Genomic DNA, 17,989 nt, shown 5'->3' with positions numbered 1-17,989 from the left:
CTGCTTTTCCAATATTGTGAAATTTTATTTTGACCTATCTGTGAATTTGAGTTAGGTTTTGAAATAGATTTTCATCTCCTTAACAGTTCTCTTTTAAGGCAATGTAATGGAAAGCAATACAGCCTTTAGACTTTAGGAAAGCAGAATTACAGTGCTCATTGCTTTTAATTCATTACCCAGTTCTTAAAAAAAATACCCAGAAATCTCAAAATAATGGCTGTCTTACAGATTTCTGATGTTTCTATACATAGCATTTAAAAAATTGTATTACCCAGCTATTTAACAAAACAGAACATACTATTTGGTTTGTGTTTCTGCACATGACAAGGTTCTGAGTAGTCTACTGCACCAAATTCAGCACAGAGTAAATAATTTTATGACTTGATGGCCAATATATGAGGGAGGAGTAAAATTTCTTGAAGTATTCCACTTTGGATTTGTCTCTAAGGACTGAAAAAACTCTGCATTCAGAAGCAGCTGTAAATGAGCTGACAAATTAAAGTTTAATTCCTGCATACATGAACTACCTAGATGGCATATGCTACAACTTTGAGTCATTTCTGGAAAATACAAATGGTTCCATATTCTTAGCTGCTAGAGGTAGTCTTTGCACACTCTTTCACACGATCACCACAAAAAGTTCATATGCTCTTCCAACATATGAAGTGACATGATACGCACTGTAACCATTAATCTAAATGTGGAAGTTTGTTTCGTTTTGTTTTAAATAGGTAGGAGAACCAATACCTAGCCTTTGCCTTACATTTATTGCTTAGTATAGGATCACTCAGAAAATTCACTGATTTAAAACTATTTCACTGTCATAAGGCACAGATTCTATGGTATTTTCTGGAAATGAAACTCTCGTCAAAAAAAGTTCATGTTATTTCTAGAAATAATTAAATGCGTCAGTTTTCCATTAACAGCTTAAACCACGTGGAAAACCCCCAAGCATGAAATGCTTAATGATCATAGCGCATTCAAGTGCCTAGCTCTCACTGCAAAGACTATCCTCTGAAACACGAGTGAGCACCTGTTTGTTGGTTGCGAGTCATCAAACTACAAAGCAATGAAAAAAATTTGCCCAATAAGGCAATTAGCCCACAATTCTTTCATAATTTCTAATTATGCCTTGAGCCCACTTTAGCTACTCCACTGCTTCCCAACCGTGGGATTAATTCTCCATTATAAGCTCGAACTCTACAGACTCAATCTTCATTTGAAGTATGGTAATACAGATATCGTGAAAACAGGAGATCAATATAAATACATGTTGGCCATAAACCAGAGCAGAGCTGTTCTCCAAGTTTGCAGATAGCCTATAAAGCGTAAGTGTGGTGTTTATTATTTTTCCAAGATATCAAAGAATTTGCTCCTCTTCTGCAAAAAAAAGTCTTCACATACCATTATTTCTAGTTCCCACCCAGGAAATCCCAATTAGAGTTGCCTACTGCTCTGACCTTCCCCATAAGAAACATCATCTCCACAATGATCCATGACAGCAGCGATTTTGAGAAGCTGAACTTGAATCCAGCTTGTAGCCAGGCCGTTAGACAGTGATAAAATGTACACGTCCAGCATAGTCCTACACTGAGAGCCAAAGCGCCAAGTTGAAGAGCTGCTAAATGGGACTATAATCTTTCCTTTACAGCTATACAGAGGGAGAATGGGACTATAATCTTTCCTTTACAGCTATACAGAGGGAGAATGGGGTTTTAAACTAAAAATGAATATATTTTGTCACTGGAAGTTCAAGATCCATAACCTAGGAGCATCTAAAGAAGCAAGCAGAAACATACATAATAAAAAAATTGTATTTCCTAAAAATAAACAGTTTTTTCCCCCAACAGCTCAAAGGCTTTTTTCTTAAGCACAAATGAACGCTTAAAGACAACAGGACAGGAACAATTTATTGGTCAGAATAAGACATCTATCCCCAGAACTTAGGGCATTTTTGCATAAAATTCAGGCTTTTCCACAGAAGCATTTGAATCCATTGTGTTGTGTCATATAGGTATCCAAGACCTCTCTCAGAAACTTCTACTGGGGAGAGCCTATTCTTCAGTTGCTGTTCTTTTTTTAAACACCATTCTTACAAAAACCTGAGAAGTGAAATATGACTGACAATGCTGAAGGAACCAGCCTTTCAGTCTAAATTTTCTACTGTTATAAGGTTCTCATCACTTATCTCAGTATGTAGTGTTCATGACAGTACCGTTATGACTCCAAAGTAATGAATACAGCTCTTTGTCAATATTCGAAAGTGTGAAACACTAAAAACAACTATACCTTAGAAGGGCAGTATAAAATTCCAGAAACAAAGGCCAAAACAGAAGTATTTAGTCTTTTAGCAGGCAAAAAAGTAAGCATGCCTATAAGCCTGTGTATGCACTTAATACAAATGAACAAATAAACTTATTGTAAGAATAGCTTATGACTCACCAGTAATTGCTTTTGTAATGCTTATTAGAGCCAAAAAAACATACAAATTTCAACTGTGTATCACCCCATACTTTAAACCTTGTCATGTACAGTAACACAGACGCAAAAACAGGGCTTCCAATTAAACACCTACTTTAACAAAGCTGAACTACTATCAGCACAAAAATTCACGTGACAAGCATTTATCAGTGTTGGACTACTGCAAAGTATATGTCATTTTAAGTTATTTTCAACAAAACAGTATATTGTCACTGTATTGAGGGTATGTAAGAATAATTTTAGAACAGGTAACTTAAAAAGTTCTGTGCTGCATGTGCTCTTTTGTGCCTTGGTTAACAAACACTGATTTAGGAATAACTCAATTTTCTTTCCAGCTTATTAGCTTAAACATTTACCTATGGTCAAATCTACTTAAAGTTGAAGCTATTTCCTGTATACAGAAGTAAGCTATGACTTCTATCAGCTTTCTACTTTTTTTTCCTGGTAGTACTGCAGAAAAAAAAAGTAAAAATAAAGTTTAAAAATACTGAATATATTCCACAAAAATAGAAAGTTTAGACTCGATCCAACTATACAGTAAAGTACTTAATTCAATTTTCAAGTGAGCCATGCCCAGGACTATGTTTTCTGAGGCCCACAAATAGCTCAAAAATGTATGTTTTATGCAATTTATGTTAATTCCTTTAAACTAGAGCAACACCGGTTTAGGGAAAAGATCCCAGAATAACTTTAAAGAGACAAAAGGGAAGACAGACGTACATTCTTGTGATATAGCTCCCCACTTGAGTTTCTGTACGCTTTAACCAAAGTCACCAAGAAAAAGCCGGGATCCCTTCCAATATCTGTGAGCAAGTATGTGAATGATCGAGCACATTTTACCCCACAAACATAAAAAAAACCCCTGCAATATCCTACAAATGAGCAGTGTCTCAAAATGATTTGACCTTTTTTCCCCTTGTGTAATTAGTTTTTCTGATGCGCTTTACCACATTTCTCCCCCAGACTACAGCGACTGAACATTACTGTGAAATTTACCAACTTTTGGACTTTTCTCCATTCCTAAATAAAACTTGCATGGGTCTTTTAATATTTTATAGATGACATCTGCAATATTACCAGATTAAACCAGAAGAATGTTAATTGGTTCTCGATAATTTACCCGATTGTAAAATGGATGCTGAGGTCCTGTCATACCACTATAGTAACTGCTATGAGGTTGCGGTGATAAAACTCCGCTATTGAAAGGTCCATTGAAAGAGGTTGTAGAAGAGCAAGCTGATGAAGGCTGACTGAACAGAGATGTTGCTCTAGCAGGTGCCTCATGTAAAGGCAATGTGGGATAAGGAAGTCCTCCAATATTCATTTGATCTCTCGCAGCACGAACATCTGAAAAATAAAAAGGTAAAAAAGAATGAGATTTTGCTTGAAATATTTGAAAAAGTTTTGATTTGTTTGCCAATTCATTACAGTACATTTTTGTGTACTTAACTCAAATCAGAACTCATCAAGCAGAACGTCAAATGTCACTTTCAGATGCATTCGGCTGATTTCTCTTGAGGATCACATATACACAGGAGTCTTTTGGAGAGTTAGGACAATTTATTGCATAAGTTTACGTAGCATATTAAATGCCTCTACACATTCTCTCTCAGAGAGAACAAGTTACAAATCCCAACTCAAATGGGAAGAAATGCAGGAATACATCATGCCAAGTTCACCTCTGATGGTAAGTATGTCTGATGTGATAGTCAGACCCGTACTGTTTCTGAAGAGATTAATGAGACAGAGCTTGTGAACAAAGTTAGGCCATCCCGTTGCAGCTATCAAGTGCAGAGAAGGAAATTGGAAAAAAGTAAGAACAAAAAGGATTCCAGTTGAGGACTGCAGAAAAATGTCACAACAGAAAAGACAGGCAAAGAGAACTATTAATACCTGAATTCAGTTCCCACCTAGAATACTGACTGTCATACCAAAGACTTGTAAGGATCCTATTTTAAATTTAAAGTTCTGGTTTTCTTCAAAGTTTTAGCATCTCTTAACAGGTGGAAATGTTAGGGTGCCTTAGCCTTACTCCAGAGCCAATAGCAATCCCTAAGACTGGGCAAGAAGTGCCATACCATGCGTCACATTAATCCACAGCAGCAGTGAGCAGTCAGAACATGTAATGCTGAGCAGAATGTGTTTGCAGAACAGAACATACCTGAACCTGACTGCATTTTTTGAGACTACAAGCAAGTAAAGATAACTGCTTAACAACCACTGCACAATAAACAACACTTGCACTAGGATGAATTTAAATATCATACTATAGCAGACTAAAAAGTAACTCATGGGTACCAACTGCACAGGTATCTAGTGGGGTATACATCGAATGGAGACATTCCACTTTGTTTCACTGGCTTCAGTTCTACAGGATCTTACTGACGCTATTCAAAATTGTTAACAAAGATCTAGAAGTCAACTTGCATCTCTACTACTAAAATATCGTGTGCATTGGTTTCCTCCATCTGCTAAAGCAGTCTTCAAATCAAGAACAGTGGATTTCCCCCTCCAAAAGAGATGCTTTAGTCTAGTATGATCTAGCCCTTACAGCAAAGCTACTAAGTGAAACTGAATGGCCTGTTACTGAAGTCAAATCAGACAACCTGAAGGTCTGATGTGATGAACAAATCAGGATTCTGCGTAACATGCAAAGTAGCTCTACCTAAAATAAAAAGAAATAATACAATTGTCATCTTCCATTTATTTGAAAGAATACTCACCTGCAATGATTTCTCGTAGCTTGGGATCTAAGTTTACAGTACATGGCAAAAAGGTTCTTACATCACGTGCAACAAGAACAGGTGTTCGTGAAGATAAAAATACTTCAAAGTTCCGTATATCTCCATCAATTTCAAGTAAAGGTTCAACATCCTTAGTTGTAGGAATATTCTTTGAAATTCTGGGGGAAAAAATGAGATAAATCATAAACCGTGTTTATTACAGTATGACTTCCAGTTGCATAGTGATATTCTAGGGTGAAATACTAGTACACTTGCATCCATTCTCCCTGTTCTCCGGAAAATGAAGAGAACCCATAAAGAGCTGCACTGTCTGCAGAAAGAACAATTTAACGTTCTCTAATATGCAAAAAATCTCAAACTGCTAAGTTATCTGATCTAATTGTGTGCTTCAGAGAAATCTCAAAGAAGCCATACAGAAGGCTAAAACCAGATCAGGAATTTATAGATCAGTAACATCAAATCCAAAGCAAGGGGACTGTTCAACATTAACCTCAAACATCTATTCAAATTCTGATACCCCAATCAGAAATTCCATGGTTAAAAATCCCATTTTTAAACTACCATTTCTTGTAACAGTAACACTCAGGCATCTTAAACATTGATCAAAACCCAACTGTGCATGATTTCATGGTAAAAAGTGGAAAAACAACTGCCTGCTTTCAAGTAATTCACCTTCTAAGATAAGAAACCACAAACAGAAGAGAACAACAAAACAATGAGACATGATCAATATAAGGGACTGTTGATGCATTATGACTATTATCAAGCAATGGTGGGGTTTTTTTGTAAGCACTAGTATAAAGGACAGTTTTAGGAAGGAACAAGAAGAAGGATTAAATGTTAGCCTCATGGAAGTTTATGAAAAGCTCCCACCAAATGCAAGCAAGTGATGGAGGCTGACACGATGGGTCAGATGGACCTATCTTATTTGACATCTCATCTCATAGTATCACGACTGGTATCTCATCTGATACCAAAGGAGAAATGATAATCTAAATTAAAGATTACTAAAATGAAAAGATGTTTCTCACACCCAATATAATAAAAATGGAAACAGTGAAAGAATGCACTGAGAATGGTCGACATGGTTATAGTGATGACTATAGAGCGACTGTGACAGCACTCTATATGGATAGCAGTGAAGTAACCACACTGTATTTAAAATAAAAATAGAAAAAAGTTATGAGAAAAAAATATATATAACAATAAAAAACTTTATATAAATATAAAACGAATGATGCACCTCACTAGTTAATGGCTTTTCCCAAAGACATATTATGATCGCAGTTCTATGAAAAGGGATGACAGCACAGATATATTGACTGCTCTGTGAGCTGCTGTAACTTGCTAAAAAGAAGTTACTATAGCACAAAGAAAGCGTAAGAGTTTTCTCTGATTACTGGACAATTAAAGCAGCTAAGACAACTGCCAGTGCTGTCGTGGGGGAAAGGAGTGCACTGACGCATGGATGGAAAGGGAGGAAGGAGCCCTCATGTACACTCAGTAACCTATCAAAGTGCAACTAAGAATCTCTTACATTAAATAAATACACACTCATGTGTCTATGAAGACAAAAGAACTAACACTTTAAAAAAAAAAAAACTGGTTGTAATTGAATTGTATTTTTAATACAGCTAATGAACTAAATCTATCATTAGCTGAACGATCTTACCTTAGTCCACAATTTGTTAGCTTTTTAAAAGCAACGATCTTTTATCTTTATTTTTAGATGCTCCATAAAAAGTAGAATTTTATGTACCATGGGATTATTCCAGAGAGAACAGTGGCAGATTTACACAGAATATTTAGCATTTAATGTTAAGAGAAATAAAAGAATTGAGGATCAGTGCTAGATGCTTGAAGTAAGTGCAACTCTTTTACATTAAAAATGTATTTTAACTGTGTGTTAATCTTTCAATCTGATCTTTTAGGACAGTCTTGCCTTATACTAAAAGTAGAATTAACAAATTCCTATAAATGTTACCAGAAAACATCTGAATGGACCATGTACCTAACAAATGGAGGATACTGCCATACCATGCTGTCATAAGCAGTATCTACAAGTAACTTCATTCACAGTGAGATGTTACTTCTAGAGCATAGGAAAACTTAACAAATATAAAGCATAAAAGCAAGTGCAGGCTATTCTAACAAAGGTTCTGATCCTGTAAATCATTACGAGCAGTTGTCCGGATGGCAGTGGGATTATCCACGTTAGGGAAGTTCAATGCATGTGAGGCTTCACAGGCTCCAGCCTTAAGAGAATGAAACGCGCTGCTTCTGTAAGAAGAGAAACTTGACACCCAGACGTAGGTTACAGTTTCAAAGGATGGAAACAGTTCGTTCTCCAACAGTGCTTAAAGAAATCTAATAGGAGCTAGAAGTGGTCCTCACCTCAAGGAGTGAATGGTCAAAAGAAAAAAACGTAGTAAGAACATTGGCAGTATCAAAGTAAAACTTGTATACTCAACAGAATTGAGAAGTGTTTATTTTACATTAATATTTAGCTACTATCTTAGGTTATTCTATTTTGCCTTACATAAAACTATGACTAAACTGACTGTAAATATGTTATGTTTTTATTCAGACATCAGAAATGTAAAAAAACCAAAACCACTAATGCGCTCTTTAGTTATGTATATTTACTGTGAGTATTCTAGACAAGAGATCAACACCGGCAAAATGAAAATTAAGTCACTTTTTAAGTCAGGGACTGAAGAGTTAAAGAGTGGCCTACTTCAACACGTAAATCTACAAAATAAAAAGCCAAAAGAGAATGTGACATAGATTTAAATAAAACACACAGCTGATGAATCACATGAAACAAATTAGCTGAATTTTAATGCCAGCTCTACTTAAGTCTGAATGCGAACAGTGTTCTGAATACGATGAACAAAGCTACTGTTCAGAAGCCAATAGCCCACTGCTGGTGTGCAGATTGAAGTCTCTATTCTAACCTCCTGAGCTCAATGTCTTAAACTACGCCTCTGAAAGAAATATTTATGTAAATGATAATCTTTTGGCAAAGAGCCACAAAAATCGCATGTGCCCGTACTTCCCAGATAAAAAATAAAAGGTTAGCATCTAAAGCATTTTAGGAGTTACTTTTTCTAAAATATAAGCACACAGATCTAAAAATAAAGCACCATGAACACCCAATTCTCATTTTGGGACTAGATTTTCCTGAGGCAGAAGAATTATTCTTTAAATCAGAAACATCAAAAACTGTCAGTGTTACAGAGTGTCTGTTTCTACGAGAAACTACTTGAATTTAAAAGGAATGAGCCCAAACCAGAACACTACATTGACAGAAGAGAACCTTAAAAATTCATTCCACCATTCCGCACATGTCCTTTCCGTGCACAGCTAAAATTAAAAACTGTTTTCAGTGTGGATTAAGTTATATTCCAACAATGATGGATTATTTCTGGCTTTTTCCTCAAATAAAAATAATTTATTACAAGTATATATAGGTACGTCATCTTATCTTCCATTCAAGAGACTATGAATTTACTCCAAATTTTTTCTAGTTTATGTTCACCTTGCACTTCCACGACTGACTTAGTAAACAACCACCATGGTCCAACAGTGGGTCCAGCACTGAATGTTGCCAGCATAGCTTAGATGCTAGGCTGTTGGGCTATACATGACACAACCTACCTATTCACCACCTACTGCAGGAGATGGTCACCACCACAGGATGTGGTCTTTCACCACCCAACCAGGTGGTGGTAGAATGGCAGCAGCATCAACTACTTTCATCCACACTGAAGGCTGTGCTGTGCCCACATTCCCTGTTTCGTTATGTCAGGCCCTGGAGTACGCCAACAGGCTCCACCACCTCTTCCCCCCAGCCCCAGCCAGGGGTTTTGCTGCCTGTGCTCAAGGCCAGCTCTGATACAGTGCAGCTGAGTAACCTGGGATCGGACTGCTGTGGTAAGAGCTCTGAAAAGCCTCACTGGAGGCCTCTCTTGCGTGATTCAAGAACTGCCTTCAAGCTCAGGCCTTTGCCCTTGGTTCTTGCCTGAGCTACATCTATATACCTTACTGGTCTTTACCTTGACTCACTGACTTGACTTCCTGGCTTGACATAAAACGTGCCTCGTGGCTATAGACCACTGGGCTTTTCGTGGTCCCTGGTTACTGCCACTGAACCTGCTCTGATCCTCCTGTTTGGCTTCTGTGGGACTGCACCCCTTACTCATGAGGACAACGCCCTGCCTGTCTTGCTGTCCTCCTCAGCTCCCAGCTTGCCTTCTCTCATGGAGCAGCTTGCCCTGCTCCTCCCAGACAGGTGGAAGGTTGACTTCTCTGCAAGGCCTCATACCCTGAAGGACCACTGTCCCTGCTCTTTCCAAACCTCTCTCCTTCAAGGTGAAAACAAAGTTTACAAGTTACTCTTTGCACACCTGATTATTTTTCTCCTCATGTGTTTTAAAGGACCAAGTAACTACGTGGACAAGAGTCACTTAACTTTTGCAGTCCATAAAAAGTAACAGACCTAATTAATTGTTACTAAATAATAAATAGAGCAACAGAAGGCGTGAGCATGAAGGCATGTCATGTTTTATCTATCATGCGCCCTTTAAATTTTTCTCTCAATAGTTTAAGACAAAAATGTTGCTTAAAATAATGAAATAACTCCTCATTAAAAATTACACAAAAATATTTTTTATAAAGGTTTCATATGGAGAAACAGAAAACCAGAAAATCTGGACCACTTCAGAATGCAATATGAAATTCTGATGCTTAACAGTCTGCTAATTACACATCTGATCTCTAATACCTAATAATCAAATACTAGCAATATAATGCTTTGCTCTGAAGTTATTTATCCTATTCTTCCCACGTCTGGTCAGTAGAGTGGCAGTGTATCTTTATGCCTAAGGGTGCATTTTTTCTGGATTATAGAATCACAGAATAGTTTGGGTTGGAAGGGAACTCTAAAGGTCATCTAGTCCAACCCCCCTGCAACAAGCAGGGACATCTTCCACTAGATCAGGTTGCTCAGAGCCCCGTCCAACCTGACCTGGAATGTTTCCAGGGATGGGGCATCCACCACCTCTCGGGGCAACCTGTGCCAGTGCTTCACCACCCTCAGCATAAAAAATTGCTTCCTTATATCTAGTCTAAATCTACCCCCCTTTAGTTTAAAGCCGTTCACCCTTGTCCTGTCACAACAGGCCCTGCTAAAAAGTTCGCCGCCATCTTTCTTATAAGTCCCCTTTAAGTACTGAAAGGCTGCAATAAGGTCTCCCCAAAGCCTTCTCTTCTCTAGGCTGAACAACCCCAAATCTCTCAGCCTTTCTTCATAGGAGAGGTGTTCCACCCCCCTGATCATTTTCGTGGCCCTCCTCTGGACCCGCTCCAACAGGTCCATGTCTGTCTTGTGCTGAGGGCTCCAGAGCTGGACGCAGGACTCCAGGTGGGGTCTCACCAGAGCAGAGCAGAGGGGCAGAATCACCTCCCTCGACCTGCTGGCCACGCTGCTTTGGATGCAGCCCAAGGATACGCTTGGCCTTTCGGGCTGCGAGCACACATTGCTGGCTCATGTCCAGCTTTTCATCCACCAGTACCCCCAAGTCCTTCTCGGCAGGGCTGCTCTCAATCCCTTCGTCCCCCAGCCTGTATTGATACCGGGGGTTGCCCCGACCCAGGTGCAGGACCTTGCACTTGGCCTTGTTAAACCTCATGAGGTTCACACAGGCCGACTTCTCCAGCTTGTCCAGGTCCCTCTGGATGGCATCCCGTCCCTCTGGCATGTCAACCGCACCACTCAGCTTGGTGTCATCTGCAAACTTGCTGAGGGTGCACTCGATCCCACTGTCTGTGTCATTGATGAAGATATTAAACAGTACTGGTCCCAGTACGGGCCCCTGCGGGACACCACTTGTCACCAGTCTCCATCTGGACATTGAGCCGTTGGCCACTACCCTCTGGATGTGACCATCTAGCCAGTTCCTCACCCACCAGACAGTCCACCCATCAAATCCATACCTCTCCACTTTAGGGAGAAGGATGTTGTGGGGGACCGTGTCAAAGGCCTTACAGAGGTCCAGATAGATGACATCTGTAGCCCTTCCCTCGTCCGCCGATGCAGTCACTCCATCATAGAAGGCCACTAGGTTAGTCAGGCAGGACTTGCCCTTAGTGAAGCCATGCTGGCTGTCACCAATCACCTCCCTGTCCTCCATGGGCCTCAGCATAGCTTCCAGGAGGATCTGTTCCATGACCTTCCAAGGCACAGAAGTGAGGCTGACAGGTCGGTAGTTCCCCGGGTCTTCCTTTTTTCCCTTCTTAAAAATGGGGTTATGTTTCCCCTTTTCCAGTCAGTGGGAACTTCACCGGTCTGCTACGACTTCTCAAATACGATGGATAGTGGCTTAGCAACTTCATCCGCCAGTTCCTTCAGGACCCGCAGATGGCTCTCATTGGGTCCCATGGACTTGTGCACCTTCAGGTGCCTTAGATGGTCTTGAACCTGATCTTCTCCCACAGTGGGTGGTTCTTCATTCTCCCAGTCCCTGCCTTTGCCTTCTGCAGCTTGGGCGGTGAGGCTCGAGCACTTGCCAGTGAAGACAGAGGCAAAAAAGTCATTTGAGTACCTCCGCCTTCTCCATGTCCCGAGTAACCAGGTCTCCCGTTTCCTTCTGGAGAGGGCCCACGTTTTCCCTCGTCTTCCTTTTATCCCCAACGTACCTATAGAATCTTTTCTTGTTGCCCTTGACGTCCCTGGCCAGGTTTAATTCTATCAGGGCTTTAGCTTTCCTAACCTGATCCCTGGCTGCTCGGACAACTTCTCTGTATTCCTCCCAGGCTACCTGTCCTTGCTTCCACCCTCTGTAGGCTTCCTTTTTGTGTTGGAGTTTGTCCAGGAGCTCCTTGTTCATCCATGCAGGCCTCCTGGCATTTTTGCCTGACTTCCTCTTTGTTGGGATGCATCGCACCTGAGCTTGGAGGAGGTGATCCTTGAATATTACCCAGCTTTCTTGGGCCCCTCTTCCCTCCAGGGCTTTGGCCCATGGCACTCTGCCAAGCAGATCCCTGAAGAGGCCAAAGTCTGCTCTCCTGAAGGCCAGGGTAGCGAGCTTGCTGTGCACCCTCCTCAGTGCCCTAAGGATCTTGAACTCCACCATTCTGTGGTCGCTGCAGCCCAGGCTGCCCTTGAGCTTCACATTCCCCACCAGCCCCTCCTTGTTGGTGAGAAAAAGATCCAGCATAGCACCTCTCCTCGTTGGCTCCTCTACCACTTGGAGAAGGAAGTTATCATCGACGCATTCCAGGAACCTCCTGGATTGCTTATGCCCTGCTGTGTTGTCCCTCCAACAGATGTCAGGGTGGCTGAAGTCCCCCATGAGGACCAGGGCTTGTGAGCGTGAGGCCGCTCCGGTCTGTCTATAGAGGGCCCCATCCGCTCGGTCTTCCTGGTCAGGTGACCTGTGGCAGACCCCCACTGTAATGTCACCTGTCCCTGCCTTCCCTTTAATCCTGACCCATAAGCTCTCGGTCGGCTCCTCATCCATCCCCAGGCAGAGCTCCATGCACTCCAGCTGGTCATTGACATAGAGGGCGACACCCCCTCCTCGTCTCCCCTGCCTGTCCTTCCTAAAGAGCCTGTATCCCTCCATCCCAACACTCCAATCATAGGAGCCATCCCACCACGTCTCCGTGATGCCAATAAGGTCATAGCCCTGCAGGCGTGCGCACGTCTCTAACTCCTCTTGTTTATTCCCCAGGCTGTGTGCGTTTGCATAGAGGCATTTAAGTTGGTCCCCCGATGGAGCTGTCTGACTGGCTGGAGTTCCTTTGTGCTGCTCTTCAGGCGCCCTCCTGCTGACCTGTGTTCCTTCTCCAGGCTCTGGGCATCTATTGCTGGCCCTGGCATCAAACCGGTAGGAGTGGGATGGATTGAGGTTCCCCTCCCCCGGCATCTCTAGTTTAAAGCCCTCTTCACCAGCTTGGCAAGCCTATGACCGAAGATGCTCTTCCCCTTCTCTGACAGATGGATCCCGTCAGCCCTGAGTAGACCAGGTTTCTCAAAGCGAGTCCCATGGTCTAAGCAGCTGAACCCCTGGCTGTGGCAGCAGTCCTGTAACCATTTGTTGACTTGCCAGATTTGACAGAGTTGATTATGACAGAGTTGATCTAATGAGGCCAGATTCGACCGGCCCTTTCAAATGCCTTCCATTAAAAGCTCTCACACAAAACGCTCCAGAAAATTTGCAGTACTACCAACTTAACAGGAATAGTGCTGCAAATATTGTTTCAAACAAATTTGCAACAGGTTATTTGGACGCTGAAAAACATTTGCTCATATACACACTTGTATAAAGGTAGGAATAAAAAGTCATCACACACTCAATAGTAAAACATAAGGGAATCAATGTTTTCTCTTAATAAAGACCAAAAAAAAGAAAGCTATAGTTTGATATATCTATCTAGACAAAAATTATAAACCCCTCAGTGCATATTAAGCAGTACAGAGACTTCACTGAACAGATGCAATAGCTATTTAAAAACTCCTATTACCGTAGGTATTCAGGAAAGCTTGCTTTGCAAAACCGACTCTAACTACCCAATTCAAGTAACAGTAGATAAAGCACCTCTTCAGAGTGTTCCTGCTTTTGATCATTTCAGAAAGAAAAACCATTTTGATCCTTTAAAGACTGATATTTATTAAACTAATCTCCCACACCCAGTATCACGCACTGTCACTGAGCCATATAAAAAAGGTCTATTTTTAATACAGCTTTCCAGAATACACCCTACACTGGCATTCTTTATAATTAAAAAAAGTGTTAATACAGTTCCAAATGCCTGGATTCATTCACAGCTTTGCAGTGCAATCTGAATTACAGAAGGTAAAAGAATTTTTCAAAAAATCAATATATTTATTATACAGATGGAAGAGCAGTGAAACAGAGTAGCACAGAAGAATCTAAGACTGCTCAAAGCTGCTCTGTAAACAAAAAAAGTAATTATGTCTCACTAACTGACAAGTCCAACAAGTTCACTCACACAAGTGAAATACAAGAATACTGTATTAATCTGGTTTTGGTATTTTCATTACTGAACGTCAGTAACAAAGCTACTTTACGGCTTTATGCAGGGATTCTTTTATTCAATACCTCCACCTGTAGGACTTCAGAAATCCAGCAAATATTTGCAGGTCCTCTAGCATTAGAAATGGCCATGGTTCATCCTAGTCTCCAGCACAAGATTCTTTTCTGGGGCTACGTTATGGCATACAGTTAAATCTCATGACCAGGCAAAAGGACACTCTCCTCCAAAAGTCCATGGCAAACATTTCACTCACAGAAGCATGAGTTCCACTTCTCAGAATAAGTCAAACACTAATCCATCCATCTGTCGCAAATGCTACCCAGAAATGGAAGGCAAAAAGGTACAACTGCTATACTATATTAATAGGTTAATAACCAAAATTCAAGTCAACCGGGACCAAGGACATATTATTTCCTTTATACAGCATTTGGATTACCTGATCTGTTCCTTATCTTGGCCTTCTGAAGCAGCTTCTTATGACAGAGTTGATCTAATGAGGCAAATTTATTGTATGGGCATATGAGCAAGTTATTGCAAGGAACACTAGAGCATCAGCTTCCAAAGAACTTGATATTCCATGCTACTGCTCAGCGGTAGGCTTTTACAGCAATATGAGACACAAGTCTCTTCTGAATATGAAGCAAGTATTTTATCTCCTCTTTTTTCCTGAGAGATAGATTACATCACATTTATTGTGGGGTAAAAGCCAGGATATGGGCCACTAGCAGTATGTCACTAAGAGATGCATTTCCAGCTTATCATCTTACCTCACAATGTTTTCCCATGTTCTCAGGTTTTGAATAAACATTCTACTTTTGACAAAAACGTTCAGCAGATACAAAAGCCATCATCTCCAATTTTATTTCCCAACTTTATCAATTCCCCAAAACGTACAGAAGTCTCATGAATTGACTTACACAGGTTAAAAATAAAAGTTTTCTTTCCTGAAATTGTTTATAGTATTGCTAAAACTAAGGCTTCTGTGCTCTATCTTAAACTAGTATCAATCAGTGGTGCTTGGAGGGATTTGAAATATACACAGGAGCATTTTTGAGAGATGTCATTAATGAGCATTAACTATACTGTAAGCATTTAAAATTATCTGGAAAGTATTTTAGAAATATGACTTATTACTCCATATTACAAAAGTAACTAAAAAAAAAGCTAAAAATACTCCTCTGTCTTGTTCTGATTAGCTTTTGCTCCAATCCTTTTTCTCTCTCTATTACTTTTTCATCTGAACTTCCTTCTTACTTGTCATATCCTCTGGTACTCTCTTTACTTCTCTTTTATGCCTTGCCTGCTGTAGGTCTATTTAGTAGACAGTTTGGGCAACAACCACCTACTACTCAACCGGTATGTTGCCTTTTAACATTGAGACCACATTATTAGCACAGTAAGAAAAATAATAACTTTACGTGCCCTGCGTTTTAAGTAGGAGGTGATAAAAAAAACCCTGAAAAACAAAAAGCAGGTTAAATATTTAGAAGTAATGCCTCACTGTGAGATCTACAAGAATATTAAATTGTCTACTTAAAGGAAGTGATTTATTTAAACCTGGCCTGGGCAAAAGATGATTGCAGAGAACATTATAACCAGAGCGATGAAAGTGGCACCTTCCATAGCTTTTTCATTTTTAATTTCTATAATCACTAAAAAGCTACACTACTTAAATTAATACATCAATAGTTTTTATACAACTCACAAATCCCTCAAAAGTGAATTTCACCCTTTTTATTAAAAAGTATTTAAACAGTGTCAAAACTGGAATTAACATAATAACCTTCCAGAAGTTACATTTCAAATGATCTTGCTCAATTTTAACATTGTTAGAGATTTGCTGAAAACATGCAACATACTTTTTTAAAAGAATAATTTAATAGATACTTGTCTAAAGCACTGTAATGAAAAAGTAGACAGATAATGCTTATCTTCAGTTTTTATTTTACTTCTTTTCTTCTTACTTATGTATATTAACAAAAAACCCTCAAATGATTTAGACAAAAGCTTTTAGCTCAACACGTAATTGCAACAAAATTACAATAATTGTACCAATTAAAATAATCCTGAATGAACAGTTTGTCATCTTAATGTTCCAATGGTTTATAGAAGTATCTACTTAATTAGCTGAAATTGCTTTCCAATGTTAGTATCAAATGTCATTTGTTAAAAGTTGAACGATTTTGAAAATAATTTAACAAAGCAATTTCACAAAACACCAAGAACCAACATTTTCTTTTCAGCTGAATAAAGCAAGCAGATGTGTCATCAAACTGCTATAAAAATAAATGAGCCTTTATATGGGGAAAAATAAATTTTACTACTAGTGCTACAGAATACTATTTTCTGATTTTTTATGAAATCAAATTCTTTAATAAAATAATTTCATATCATTTATATCTTGGTGGTATTTTTAGTATGCTGTAAATACACTTTGTTAAACTGAAGTAGTAAACGATGAAGTAGGAATATTCAACTGTATGTGAAACAGAAAAATGTTTTAACCTAAGTGATTTCCTAATTTGAGTCACATGGGCATATCACACAAAAGATCTGAACTTATCAGTAAAACATAGCACCAATGAAACCACGCTATAGAACTCCAAACCTACAGTAATCAACTGCTGTTCCACTTATAACTAAACTAGTTTTTACCAGTTTACCAATCTGAAGAAAAAAGGAAAAAAAGAGAAACAGAGGATGAGTTGCCTAGTAACCTGAAATTAAGTATTTCTCTGGTTACCATTACTAGAGATAACTATTTCTGTGGTTGCTTCCAAAAAGGGGTAACATCAGTAAAAAGACTGGGAAAAAAGCAAGCAAAATCATGTACCAGTGCTGAAACCTGAAAGACAATATCTAGAACTGAAGAAATGAAGGAACACTGACACTTTCCATTATTGATAAATCAGACAGAGCAGATGCCTGCCACAAATTACTCCTTAGAATGGTGTAAGAGTTGCAAAAGCATTTAAAAAAGTAATAAATAACATATGGCTGGCTTAGATCCTTTAGTCCCCCCCACACAAAGAATCCTGAATAAAACAAAGCTATTATGTTATTCTTCTAAATTTGTTGTGTTCTGCTTTGGCACATCGTTTTGCCATCCAATTTGACATCCATCATAGGTAGGCACGCATACATACGTGCACAAATACTTAACTGCAGAGGTTAAATTATGCCTAAGTGACGGATGAATTATATGTTGCTAAATTTTAAATAATGGGTACTTACAACTCTGAGGAAAGCACAATCATTTTCTCATCCTGGAAGACATATATCTTTTTTCAAAATCAAAGATTTAAGATTCTTGATTTCCATAGTTTCCTTCAGCTTTCCAAAAAGCATGTTTAAAAGGAGATTAAGTAAGAGTTGAGATCCTAATCTGAACAGATGGCTCATGAGAGTTCCTTCTATCCTGAGCCAAGCTCTCATATTCTAATATTTTGAATGAATGTTTAAGAATAGTCATGTCACAGAAATTCAGGGACCAGCAACTATTTGCTGATATCCTCACAAAGAATTGATAAGCCCTGTCTTAATACCCCAGTTTGAGCAAAGCCTGGGCAAAGAATGACAGGTAGGACTGTCCCTCATGACATCAAGCATGACAAGCAGAGTAAGATCAAAACCAGCCAGTAGGAAGCACTTGAATAGAAGGTTGTGTGAATACCTGAATTCTGTATCATTAAACAAATTGT

At 39.4% G+C, this 17,989-nt stretch overlaps 1 protein-coding gene across 3 annotated transcripts in view; it reads right to left on the bottom strand.

The window, feature by feature from the left end:
- Positions 1-17,989, bottom strand: part of KIDINS220 (kinase D interacting substrate 220) — an 86,477-nt gene that overhangs the window by 17,336 nt on the left and 51,152 nt on the right. For all 3 annotated transcript variants that reach the window (XM_076332817.1, XM_076332818.1, XM_076332819.1), the window contains exons 23-24: positions 5,205-5,383; positions 3,602-3,828 (exon numbers count right to left, since the gene is read on the bottom strand). In XM_076332817.1, coding sequence (XP_076188932.1) covers positions 3,602-3,828; positions 5,205-5,383 — 406 coding nt within the window. The remainder of the gene's footprint in view (positions 1-3,601; positions 3,829-5,204; positions 5,384-17,989) is intronic.

The sequence above is a fragment of the Aptenodytes patagonicus genome, chromosome 3 (assembly GCF_965638725.1).
Source record: "Aptenodytes patagonicus chromosome 3, bAptPat1.pri.cur, whole genome shotgun sequence".
In the NCBI taxonomy this organism is placed as follows: domain Eukaryota; kingdom Metazoa; phylum Chordata; class Aves; order Sphenisciformes; family Spheniscidae; genus Aptenodytes; species Aptenodytes patagonicus.
This window is presented reverse-complemented; position numbering and strand designations above follow the sequence as displayed.